The 13,407-nt window shown below is 38.7% G+C and overlaps 1 protein-coding gene across 7 annotated transcripts in view; it reads left to right on the top strand.

Moving 5' to 3' along the window:
* Window positions 1-12,770, top strand: part of ZNF518B (zinc finger protein 518B) — a 40,934-nt gene extending 28,164 nt beyond the window's left edge. For 6 of the 7 annotated variants that reach the window (XM_077136398.1, XM_077136400.1, XM_077136394.1 and 3 more), the window contains one exon: window positions 3,843-12,770. In XM_077136398.1, the coding sequence (XP_076992513.1) occupies window positions 3,998-7,270 (3,273 nt within the window). In that variant the 5' untranslated portion in view covers window positions 3,843-3,997 and the 3' untranslated portion in view covers window positions 7,271-12,770. Of the gene's footprint in view, window positions 1-2,573; window positions 2,805-3,842 lie in introns of those variants that run through there. The other variant, XR_013165714.1, reaches the window with a different exon arrangement.
* The last annotated feature ends 637 nt before the right edge of the window (window positions 12,771-13,407 follow it).

Here is a 13,407-nt window from a genome sequence, read left to right as displayed (position 1 = left end):
CATTAAACTAATAGCTAATCACAGCCTCATGCTTCATATCAGCGCTTGCTCCTATAGATCTTAATTCAGAATAACTGCTGAGATAATTTTGCAAAGGCACCTCCCAGAGGACTATGCATTCCTCATGAACTGTAGCTGGCTTACCCCATTGACTTTTCTTCATCAGGATGCTCTCTACTAATTGTTCCCAATATAAACTCTGCTTTTCCAGATTTAAGTACATGCTGTTATAGTCCAATTTAGCTTAGATTTCAAGTCTTTAGTTTGGAAGGAATTACTCCCCTAACTTTTTTTTTTCCTTCCCCCCCCCCCCCCAACTTTTGAAAGAACTTGGAAGCAAGTGGCAGAAATCTTGTGCTCTGTGATTGTTGAAGCATCTGGTAGGCTAGGAAAGGTGTTACAAAACTGAAAATGTTCAAATGGAATCCTGGTTTGGATGATTCTTAAAATAGAGGAATCTCTTCATGTGATTTATTTTAAAATTTCGTAGGATTAACAATAAGGTGTTAGGTTGGATGTATAACTGGGTAAGCAAGTTGCACCAGGCAAGCAAATTAATTAGATTCTTTTTTTCCCCCCTCTCCTCCCTCCTTACTCTTTGTCTCCCCCTACCTAGCCTTCCCTGTCCCACATTCCCTCTTTTCTACTAGTAGGATTTTGAGGCTGGTTAAGAGCAGAGATATATATATATACTGACTGATGAGATCCTCATGCAAATCTTTTAAACATAAATGAGAACTAAGGGCAGGATGAGAGAAGAGATGTACAGATGAGTAACTGATTGATCTAAAGGGATTAAGTTGCTTTTTTTCCTGTTTTAATTTGTTTGCAGCTCCATAGCCAGGATGGAAGAAAGTTACAGGAAAGCTAGTTTGGGTTTCATTCAAGGGTAAATGTTTGACAGTGTACTATGTGAAAGTAAAATTAGCCTCCTAAAGGAGGAAGCAGTGTTTTGTTTGTGGCAGTGTTAGGTCATCAGTTGCATGATCAATCAGTAAATATTTCTGGAAGCTTCAACCAGTAATTCCTAACACTGACTTTTCGTCAGAATTACCTGGAACACCTTTTAAAAGTACAAATTATCTCCCCTGCTCCAACCCTACCCCTTGAGATTCAGATTCACTAGCTTTGGGATGAAACCCAGGAATATATATTGTAAACACAATTCTGAAGCTTCTCCAGATTTGTGAGCCTGGATCCAATGCCCTTTATTACCCCTCTTCAGCCACCTCATTCTAGAGGCCTGTGTTTTAGGGTCTGGTCATAGCTATGGCTTCCTCTATTTAAACAAGCTGAAAATGCTGTTCAAGCATGTTGATGACATGGGCTATATGATGACATGACTATAAAAAGCCATGACTTAAGGATCTGTGGTGCCAGGCGGGACACAGAAATCTTGTCTTCCAACCCCTCGTTTTATAGGTGGGCAAGCAGATACAGATAGGTGGCTTGCTTGAAGTCACTTAGCAGCAGTTCTCACTGAAGCCAGTTTGCCAGACTGGGAAATAAGTGGCCCATCAACTTAAGCCAGTGAGTCTGCTGAACATTCTTCCTGTTGTATCCATTAGGAAGGAGTGCAGTGGAAAATGAAACTCCTTGTTACTGCCCATTTTGTCTGCCAGTTTGAGGATTTGTGTGCCCTCTCCAAAAATGCAGCCACCTTGTAAACATACCCATTGGGACATTGCGGGGATTTATAGCATCTTGCAACCCCGCAGGTCTTTGCCTGGTCAGTCTCAAATTATTACATGCAGCTTACAGTAAGGTACTCTCATTGAGCCCCTGGATGCCATCAGGTCGTGGTTGCATGTTGAATTTTTTTTTTCATTCCATTAATTTATTTATGGAAATTATTTTTGAATGGAGACAACTATTTGCAAAAGTAAAACAGGAAAAGGCAACACTGCAAAAGAAAATAAAGCTTGTCATCAGTTATTATGTATTTCTGTAGTTCTTTCCAGACCTGCTCTTAAAGGGCAAACTAGATCTGAGTAACAGTTGTTTCTCCTAGCTCTACCTAGAGACCTTTCAGCTTCCTGAGCTGGCCTTTCAGACTGGGTTTGTATGGCCGTTAGCAGTGTGCCAGAAAGAAGCTATTTATTCTCCCTCATATTGCTACTTGTCATTGAACAGACATTTACTTGCTGCCTCTGTGTACCTCTTGACAATTAGAGAAGCAATTTCAAGTGTTGTTATGTTCTTTAGCACTTCAGATCATGGCAGCTCTGTTTAGAGGTTGTGTAAATATCCGTAATTCTGATTGTCAGATGAAAAAAGTTGAGGTTCAAAAGGTTTAATGACTTTTTGCCTAAGGTCATGAAAGAAAAGGCATTTAGCAGATAACAAATTAGAATGATTTTTCCTTTTAGCTCCTAATTCTGTTTTCTGAAGATAGTGTCTTTAAAGATCACTTAACTATTCTTATGGAAAAATTGGTCACGATTTTACACACGTACCTATATTGGAATACTTCTCTAAGAAATATCTGTCACCTCGGGCCAGACCATTGCCATCTCTCACTTAGGTCTCCATGCTACCACTGTTGTGCCCTTAACACACTCTTCTCTTCATAGCAGCTAGAAGTTGTTGAAATTACAGTCAGATCGTGTCATGCCACTGTTCCAGTCTTGCCACTGGCTCCTCTTCTCATGTTGAGGAAAAGGTACATCCTTATAATACTTGGTTGTAGGTCCTTCCATAATGGTTTTCCTTATCCCTTTGACCATATTTATTGTTCTCCCCTTTGCTCATTCCCTGCCAGCCTCAGAGCTTTCTTGCTGGTCCTCGGGCTTGTCAGGCCCACTTCCCACAACACCTTGTTCTCCTTTGCTTAGAAGACCCTTCTTCCCAACAGCTCACTCCTGACTGCACTCATCCCTGCTCAGATGCGAGCTTAGCATGAGGCCTTTCCTGGTTATAATAGAGTAGCTCCTCACCTTTTACACCCTCACACAGGCACTCCCTATCCCTCTTTCTTTGCTTTATGGTATTGTTTTTTCCAGTTAACTTGCCACCTCCTGGCAAATAAATAAGCACCCTGTATCATCCTATAATGTACACATCATGGCGGGGGGAGTGCTCATTCTTTTTTTGCATGGGCCTGCACCAGAAATCGAACCTAGGTCTCTGGCATGGCAGCGAGAACTCTGCCTGCTGAGCCACTGTGGCCCGCCCCTGATTCACTTTTGATATTAATCAAAAAAGGCACTTAGAATACTGCCCGGCATGTGACAGATCCTTAGTAAGATGTAAAGGAAGAAGGAGTAATTATTTGTCTGCCTGATATTGTCAGTGTGACTAGCTTCCTACCAACTGTGAAAGCAGGGAGAGTATAAAAGCAAGAGAGTTGGTATCCAATCTGATAATAAGCTTTCATGTAGTTTGACAACTTGATAACTAATGTGTCCTAAAATTGAAATTACAGTACCTCTTGTACAAGGTTATAGTGAAGTTAATATGAAATTGTACTTGTGAAATGGCTAGGAGGTAATCACTGCCTCTTAAAAATAATTTTTATTAATCAATCCCAGACCGTGCACCTAAAAAACAAAAATCATTTTTATTAGTCAAAGACTACTCTGAATGAATGACTTCCTTGCTTTTGGTATATCTGTTTTTGGTTGGTCTAATGTGATTTTTATGGGGCCTGAGTTTCAAAGTGCTTTCACTTTAGACTTGTTTACCAACTGTGTCTAAGATGCTTTCAACCTGTGTCTAAGATAACATGTTGAGATTTAGTGTGAAATTCCCAAGGCCATTGAACTATAGAGTATGTTTGTAATAGCTTAGCTAAACCTTAAGTGCATGTATTAATTGTGCTTTATGATTTTTTCTTCTTTTAGTGTTTCCTGGAATGTCAGATTGAAGGGAAGCCATCATAATTTGAGTTCATGCACCTACTGTGGCTGTGAATTAAAAAAAATTAAGTATACTCCCAGGTAGTATACTCTGCCAATCATAAAATATGTTGAAGAATGTCTGCTAAGAATTTTATCACATGAGGTCTTTCCGAATTTCAATGGACTTTTTGGAAATGCAGATAAAAAAGATGAAGGATATTGGACAGCACTTATATACTATGCAAATGAATGATGGACATAATTCCTTGACCATATCCCCCAAACAACCTAGTGCTAACAGAGTGACTCGACCAGATAGACAAGAAGCTCAAACCCTTTTGTATCAAGGCTCAGAGGCAGAGGCTGCCATGACAACCATTGCCACATGTGTAAAGTGCAAAAGTGTTCACAAAATCCCTTTGCAAGATTTGAAAAAAGGTGCTGGGCAAAGCCAAAAGGAAGATAGATTTGTCTGTTTCCAATGCAACCTAGGTGTTCCTCCGCATTTTCATTTTGTGAACAGTGATCCCAGTGCTGCTCAGGTAGGAAATAAAACAGAAGCCATCTCAAGCTCTGTCAATAGTAAGTTTAAGGTAAGGAACTTTAAGCCAGGTAAATACTATTGTGATAAATGCCGATTTTCCACAAAGGACCCTCTCCAGTACAAAAAGCACACACTTCAACATGAAGAAATTAAATTCATTTGTTCTCATTGCAACTACATTTCATACACAAAAGGAGAGTTTCAGAGGCATTTGGTGAAACATACAGGCATATTCCCTTATCAATGTGACTATTGTGACTATGGTGCTATTAGAAATGATTATATTGTCAAACACCGGAAGAGGGTGCATGAAAGGATTGGTGGAAAACGCTCGCCCAAAACTGTTGCCAAGTTGGAGTCGAAAATATCCAGTGCATCAAAACAAAACACAGAGCTTTTTAAAGCTTCCAGTTCAAGGACTACATTTCAAAATGAGTTGTCCGATCAACTTTCAAGGTTCTCCCTCCACACAAAAAAAGACAAAATGCACAATATCATGTTACCTGAGTCAAAGGAGTACCAAAAAGATGTAGTGTGTATTCCAAATAAAATGACCTTTTTTGAGCCAAATGAAGTCAATCTGTTTGAGAACAAAAATGTTGAAGTAGAAGTGTTATCTCCTGCAAAAGAACCCGTTCAGCCAGGTATGCCATTAACAGTTGTGGCCCCAGCAGAACTAGTTGTCCCTGCAAACTGTTTGGCCCAGTTGATAGATGTGAAAGTTGTGAATGGGACACAACAGCTTGTTCTGAAACTGTTTCCTTTGGAAGAAAATAATTGCCTTGAAGCTAATGGACGTGATGGGGGTTCTGAATTTATGCCTAAAGACAAAGTTCCTAATGTACAAGAAAAAAAAGTATCTGTAGAGCAAACAAAGTCACAGACAACTGAAGGGAATGTTGGAAAACTGGCAGACATTAATAATCTTCAGTCTTCAGTTAACAAGCAACTTAAGAATTTGAAATGGATAAGGTCTTATGATTTTTTAATGTCAAATTCTAGTATGTACAACCATGGAGAATCCCTTCTGAATTTTAATAGAGTTGAAGATTTGCAGAAAAAAAATAATGTGTATCCATATAGAACTGCACTTCCTTCCATTGCCTTAAAAGACCATTCTCCATCATCTGTAGTAAAAAGCAGTGTTTTGCATGGTTTTGGAACTTCATCAAACCCTTTTTCATGTAAGACTGCTGTTTCTTTTGCTGAAGATGGAAGAAACTTACACAGTGACTTACAGCAGTCATTTCCTCTCACAGCTTCTGCAGCCATTTCCTTCTCTGGAGAAAAGGGCTTATTGCCCAAAAGTGAAAATAACCTGGAATCTAGAAGTGAAATCAGTATTCCTTTAAAAATGGTTTCCTCTAATAGAAAGCTGAAAGACAACCAGACAGAAGAATATGAGGCAGTTTCAAATACAGGCCAGCTTTCCTCCCAACATAAAAATGAATATTTACACATAAACGAAACTGGAGAAGATGGAATCAGATCTCAAAAGCTAGGGGATAAGCCTTTGGATTTAAAGACTTCTGAAAGGAATAACGACTCTTTTGATGGCCCAGTCATCTCATCAGTATTTTCTCTAAGCACTGGATCTGAAAATGTCCCTGAAGCCATTAAGTGGAATAGTTCAACATCCAAAATAAAGTCAATTGAACTGTTACGCAGAAAGATTGCTCAGTTAATTGAATCCTGTGGCAAGCCTTCATCTTTGCCTGCAAATAACGCGCATCGTCGTTCCATAGAGCAGGCCTCAAAGGTAACTTCGAAGGCTACCCCTGAAGGTATTCAAGAAATTAATGTGTCATTTACTGGTCCATGCTATTCCACAGGCACTCCCCCCAAACCTCAGGATAATGGTGGTATTAATGGACAGTTTATTCACAAGCAAATGTATCCACAGTGTATAGATGGCAGTGATGGGAAAGGTGAAAGCAGAATAACCAAGAAGCCTCATGTTGCTGCTCCAGTGTTGATCCCCAAAGGGGCTGTGTTGAGGGTTCTTAATTCTTCTGAGGACCCCCACATTATAGAGGCTACATGTGAAGCACCTGTCAGTGTACCTTGCAGTGAAACACAGTTAAAACCTGTTCCGTTCTGCCCTATGAAACAGACAGACTCAGACTTACAACCTTTGGCAGATGAAAGTGGGCCAATAGACATGTCCCAAAATGTTGAGACATCTCTTCGGCCTAAGCAGAGAAAAGACAGTGCTCTTTGTAGCACCACCCCTAGAAGAACTGGCCCCCTACATGGACAGCAAGGAAGCAGTGACTTGAACAAGCAAGGAAAACTCCTTTCTAAAAATCTTCCTCTAAATAGAAATAAAACCAAACAAGTAAACTCATCCAAGAAGAAAAACAAAATCCAAGCTGATCCCAGCCGCTGTTTCAAAGATCCTTCCATTTTTCAGGTTGCAAGACAACTTCGACTTATAGCAGCTAAACCAGACCAGTTGATTAAATGCCCCCGGCGGAACCAGCCAGTCATTGTGTTAAACCATCCTGATGTTGACTCGCCAGAAGTGACCAATGTGATGAAGGTAATAAACAAGTACAAAGGCAATGTCCTCAAAGTCGTCTTATCAGAGAGGACTAGGTGTCAGCTTGGCATCAGACGGCATCATGTACGACTTACCTACCAGAACATGGAGGAAGCCAATCAGATAAAAAGGCAGATGATGTTGAAAATGAAGCTTAAAAAAGTTCATAAAAACAATTACCAGGTGGTAGATTCCTTGCCTGATGATTCGTCACAGTGCATATTTAAGTGCTGGTTTTGTGGGCGGCTGTATGAAGACCAGGAAGAGTGGATGAGTCATGGCCAACGGCATTTGATAGAAGCAACTAGAGATTGGGATGTTCTTTCTTCTAAGGGCAAACAATAAGTAAAGTATTGGTCTTTGGAGCAAAAATAAGTTTTTTCTTTTAATTTGTTTTGTTTTAATTTTCTTTTCCCCCGACTCAGTAGAAATGTAACTGTGGAATGCAGAAATGTGGAAGGATTGTGAATTCTTCAGGTCCCCCATGGGAATGCTGAGACCCAGGGGTCTTAACCTGAGCTTTGTGACTGACCTCAGAAGGTATTTGAAGCCCCTGAAACTACGCACAAATTTATGTATATAAGTTTTTCTTTATAGAGGATGTGAAACTTTCAGTAAGTTTTCAGTGGTATTTGAGGCCTTTCTTTGTTTAGCAGCCCTTTTTCTTAGTAGATACTGATCTTTCATAATCCATTGAGAGGGGCAAGTTTAGAGAGTTTTACATGTGTTCTTTATATCACAAAATGCTACTGAAAAATCAAACCTATGTGTTTGTAGTCTTAATTCTTTAATTTGTCTCCCAAATATTTGGTACATAGTGGAAGTTCTGTTTCTACTTTTTTTATTTTAGATTTCGTTAGAGAAGAATCTCTCCTCCACTTTATAATTCTCATAATGATTCTGTATGACACAAAGAGTTATGCATTTGTTACCCATTTTAAAAATTGGTTCCAGGGGTATGCCTGAATCGACTACTTCAAAAACAGTTGTCAGGAGAAGACAGAACACATTTTTGAGTATAAAGCTTCTGCTTGCTTTTTAGTAGTAATTGAAGAGGAAGTATGCAATTTTGGAAATAAGAGATTATCACAGAGGGAAACTGTCTAGAGTTAAGTCTTCTCTCTTCCCATTCCCACAAATATAAACTAAGTGGCTAATTTAAAATGTGCATGTACAAGTTTATTATAACAAATAAAACTTGGGAGGACAATTCCAGGCAGGATTGTAAAGAAAGTTGTAGAAGGGATTTAAATTTAGTATCCACTTGGGAACTCGTCTGGAGACCTCGGTCACTTATGTGTCATGAACACTGCTCTCTCAGTTCATATCCTAGTACCCCTTTGCCATTCTGAGCAATTTATCAAAACGGCCCCATGTGGAAAAGAAAGGTTCCCTGCTCAACTCCTGTGTCTTTCCTTTTGTGCCTTTGAGGCCCTTCAAGTTTTCCCTCATGAAACTCCTAGAAACCAGTAGGAATCAACAAAATTGAAACATGGTACCACTTTTGCTAAAATTTTAGGCACACTGTCCCTGGTTTTCATTGAGAGTAGCAGTCTGTTTCTAATTTATCTTGGCCCCTGTCATGTTTTCACCCTGTTGCTTGCCTTTCCTGGGGAAGCAGTTGTGAGAACAGTCCTTCCCATTTTCCTCTCTACCAACTGCTGTCAGAATTAGTGCCCACCAACATAGCACCTTTGTGCAAATTAGAAAAAATATGCCCTCTGGATAGTTACAGAGGAAAATGACTTGGCAAGTGCAGCTCATACTCGTTTTTAGTCCTTGCTTGTCCAGTCATGTGTGCACCTTCATGCAGAACACAAGTGGCACAACTGCAGGACAACCCCACATATTTTCCTCCCTCTGGTAGGGTTTGTTGGCACAGTGGATGGAACTAGCCGTGGAGGTTGGGGGAGCTGTGGTATCTGAAAAAGTCATCAGTAGTGAGAGTTCCGTCTTATTGGGTAGGCAAGTTTGAGACCTCTGATTTTTTTTCCCCACATGGTAAAGTCTTATATTATCCTCTGACAGATGGGATTATACTCCTCTGTGGTTGGTCTTCATTACAGATAACCAACATTTCCTATGTATAATTCAATACATGATCACTAAGTTGATTTGTTGACTAATTTTTATTGCAACTTGAAACATGCTGGATTCATTTTTTTATGTGTGTGTACACATATAAATATTTTTTACCATATGAAAATACCAGTAGCTAGTTTTCTGATTTCCTGTTTTATAATGAAATGTGGTCTGGAAAATGTACAACTTTTTATATTCTAGAAATAATTTATTTTGGAAATACATTTTTATAAGTATCTGATCTCATTGATAGAAAATGGAAGTACAGGAAGTGATGTGGGATCTGGTTTGTGTGAACAAATGTGAGTAGAAACCTCTCGAGTCTTTCATTACAGTATTTAGCCCTTGCACATTTTCAGTTGATGCTTTTTGGGAAATGGATTCTGCTTCATTACCTAAAGGAGAACATTCTGAAGTTTTATCACTTACAGATTTGCACCTTCTTCAGCATTAAAATAGGTTTCTGCAGTGGTGAGAAGAGGAGAGAAGAACAAGAGGCTGTGAATTTTACTTTTTTTCTTCTTCTATACCTCACTCTGACTCAGTAGCATCTTTGCTGAAAGGCTGGCCTGAGGGTTGGCCATAAATCTGGTCAGAGTATTTGTCTACATGAAATATTTAAACTTTACAGCATCAGCAATTTTTCAAGTATTACCTAAAACACAGATTGATACTCATATGGAGTTGAACCTTGCAAGTAGAAAATATGTCAAACTTTTGTAGTCTCAGGACTACAGTACTTTTTAAGGAGTTAGGAGGGTTCCTGGAATGCTGTTAAAATAATGGGAAAGCAAAAATAACTTTTCCCTACGTAAAGAGTTTTGGATATAAGTTGTTAGTATATAGGAAAATGTTGTGAAATGACTAAATTTCTAACAAAATTGGATGGTGTAGGGCCAGAACTGTGAGTATTTGTGATTTTGAAGGTACTCTGCTCCTTTATTAATAGTAGTTACTAATAAAATTATCTTAAAACTTTTTTAAAAGTAAGTTTTCTTACATTTTTGGCAGCCAGAAATGGGATGACCTTGTTATATTTAAAGGATAGGCAAATAGAGTAAAAAAAAATTGAGTGACTCAAAAAGTATACACTAATACATTATATTTTGTTCACGTTTTTATTCCCAACCCGTAACATCTGAACCCCCATTATGGGCCAAGAGTTTGTTGAACTAAACTGAGCACAAAGCATTAACTCTCAAACCTCCAGCCCTCTTCTTTAAGGCATGCTGTATGTCATCCCAGAATGAAGATGTGATACTGCTCAGCATTTGGAATGAGTTTTGAATTCCTGCATAATATGAGCAGAAAAGAAAACGTCACATAACTTGTTTTAAGCCATTATAGGTCGACTCAACATCTGTGGGTCTGCTGCTGTTTTTCTGAAACAGATGTTTGTATATAGATACAGAGGTGTTGGCCTAAATCTTGTTAAACAAAGCATCAATAAATTTCTCTGCCCTTTTATTTCAATTGTTAAGCAAGATGTTCATTTATTCTGTGTCTATCTTGTATGATACATTTCTGAAATACACAAAGGCATCATTCTGCACAACATGTGTGTCTTGAATCCCACCAGGTTGTATTTTAAATTACGTGCATTGGTGGTTAACCACGTATACCCTGATATGAGGTTCAGTTATTGTTATTTTTTGTTTGTTTTGCTTTGACCTAAATTCACAAGTGTTGCTGGTTTGGGCAGCAGTGGCAGTTTTCCTTCACCTCAGCAGAGAATGTAGGTGAGCATGTAACCTGCCCTCCATGTAGGAAATTTTGGGGGAGGCCCTCATGCCAACCAAAACCCACACAACAGGAAGGGGACTTGGATTGAAGAGGCCAAATGATTGAGCCCTACTGGACTATATGATTGTAGTTGCACTGTTGATGCCATCTGTCTGAACATAACTGAACTCCCTGCATCTGATTCCACATGGGTTGGGAAGGAGGGAATGTGGAGCTGTTTGGAGAGTGGGTTTCATTCCCTTGTCTCCTAGACTCCAAGGAGTTAAGACGGGAAAGGAAGAGATTTAGATTTGAGATGACTAGTGGCAGACCTTGGGGGAAAATGAGTGGTTATTTTGGGAGAGTAGAGATCAAATACACAGAGGGAATTTAAAAGGGGTTTGTATTAGACCTCCAGGGTAGCTGTAGTGTGAATAGAATGGGGGACTGGGGCAGAAACTGATTTCAATGTTACTAAGTTAGGAAATGGCAGCCACTAATACATATTCTATTTAAGGAAATTTAACATAGGAAGGTTAGGAACACTGGTGTTACCAGATATATATAAGGGTGGAAGAAGTAATGTACAGGACAGTTTTGACAGGGAGAAACCTGGCACCTGTACCTATAAAGCGCTTTTGAAATATGTAGAGCTCTTTTGCTGCCACGGTTAATCTCACCATGAGTTGCCTTCTTGAGGTTCTGGTAGCCGTTAGACATACTGGTTGAGATGAGATGCCATCCCAAGGAATTTGGGATTAGTCCAGAGCAGCAGTGCTGTCCAACAGAAATACAATGCAAGTCACGTGAAATTTTCAATCAATGTAAAAATTATTGAGATTTTTATATGTACATATATACACCAAAGTCTTGATAATCTTGTTTATATTTTATACTTAGAGCACATTTCAATTCTGATGTTCAGTTTCCAATTAAACATAACTTAATTGTTTTGGTAGGTCTGTTTCATTATAATTATAAAAAAAAAGGTATTTTATGCCGTATCTGTTTTTAAACTGAAATTAAATTTAAAATTTCTTTAGTTGCCCTCACCATATTTCAATTGCTCGTTACCCATATGTGCCTAGTGGCTACTGAGCTGAAAAGCACAGAAGGGAAAACATACTGAATTGTAAATAGTTTACTTGTCTGAGCTGCTTGATGGGAAGACTTGAGCTTTATGTATTTCTAAAACTTAGGTATTCTAGGCTACAATAACTCACATTTAAGGAATGCCTCATCTGTGGCAGATTCTGTATAAATGCCCCAGCAATTCTATTTCCAGGTCTACAGCCTAGAGAAATTGTTGCACATGCATCTTTTTGAGATTATCATTTCTTTCACAATTGTAGTTGATAAAGCAAACAAAGGTTTAATCCTCATTCATGCTACATGTCCACCGTGGGCCAATCAGGCTCAGCTCCCCACAGTACATCAAGGTCCTAGGCTGTTGGTAGGTCTCATCTTGTAATTGTACCATCTAGGACACTTGGCCTTCTCCATCACTGTGACAAAGAAAAAATGGAGTGGAGAGGCTCTTGTATTCTAATTAAATGCTTTTGTGAAAAAATGACAGCTCTTCTACTTGCAGCTCATTGCCTGGAACTAGTCACATGACCTTCCAAAGGGGCTGGGACGCACCATCGCCTATGTGCCTGGAAGAAAGAGAGCTGCCCGTTGGTGAACTCTAATGAGGTCTAAATCACTAGGGCATCACGTGTGTGCAGGAGGAGTGTAAATGACAGTCACCTCTGGAAAACAACTTGCTAATCTGATATTTGTGAAATGGTAACTCTGATAAGAGTTGACAAAGATGTGAAGAAACAGGAACTTCAACATGTTTGGTAATATCTAAATTTGAAGAAGCAATTTATCGTTTATGCTTGCATTTTCCTTATTGCTAGTGAGGTGGTACACTTTTGCACATTTATTGGACAGTTAAGTTTCCTGTGTTTGGCCTACTCATATCCTTTGTCCATTTCACTATTGAACTGTTTGTTTTAAAGTTTTAGAACATACACTTTTAAAAATCTGTAAGAAAAAAATTCCTTTTTGTTTTGTGCTTTTTGAGTCATAATTAAGAAATCTTTCCTTACCTTGAAGTAAAAAAGAAAGTTATGTTAAATTTGCTATTAAAATTAAACAATAAGAAAGCTTCCATACAATAATGGATACTAATAAATTACAGACTATCAGATATTTCCTTTGTAAAAATTTTTTTCAAAACATCTGGATCCAGATTTTTTTCTAAATTGAAAACTACCTAAATTGTATTAGATCTGCATCACATCCACACTTTCATGAAAATCAATTCCAGGTGAATTACTCAGTTGTCCTTACAGACCTTGTTGGAGAGTCCATCTTTCCCCTAGATCTGTAGCACTACCTCCATCATATATTCAGTTTCCTATTTGCGTGGATCTATGCCTGAGTCTCTTGTTCTGTTCAATTGCACTTTTCATTGTGATTCACCTCCAAAATTAAGTCTTGGTGAAACAGTTTGTTATTGGGTCAAGGATATACAAAGTGGGGAGACTTGTCTTAGTAGATACTATAAAGCGCAATGGACTATTTAGTAAGCAACAATTACCTTTGCCACGCTGTGTGTGTTTAAGAAGTCTTTGTCCCTCCCTGTGTGTAAACTTGATTCCAATTTCACAGCTATTAACAGTAGCATT

Source organism: Tamandua tetradactyla, chromosome 19 (genome assembly GCF_023851605.1).
Source record: "Tamandua tetradactyla isolate mTamTet1 chromosome 19, mTamTet1.pri, whole genome shotgun sequence".
NCBI classification, from domain to species: domain Eukaryota; kingdom Metazoa; phylum Chordata; class Mammalia; order Pilosa; family Myrmecophagidae; genus Tamandua; species Tamandua tetradactyla.
Note: the sequence above shows the minus strand (reverse complement) of the source record. Positions and strands in the feature narration are given on the sequence as shown.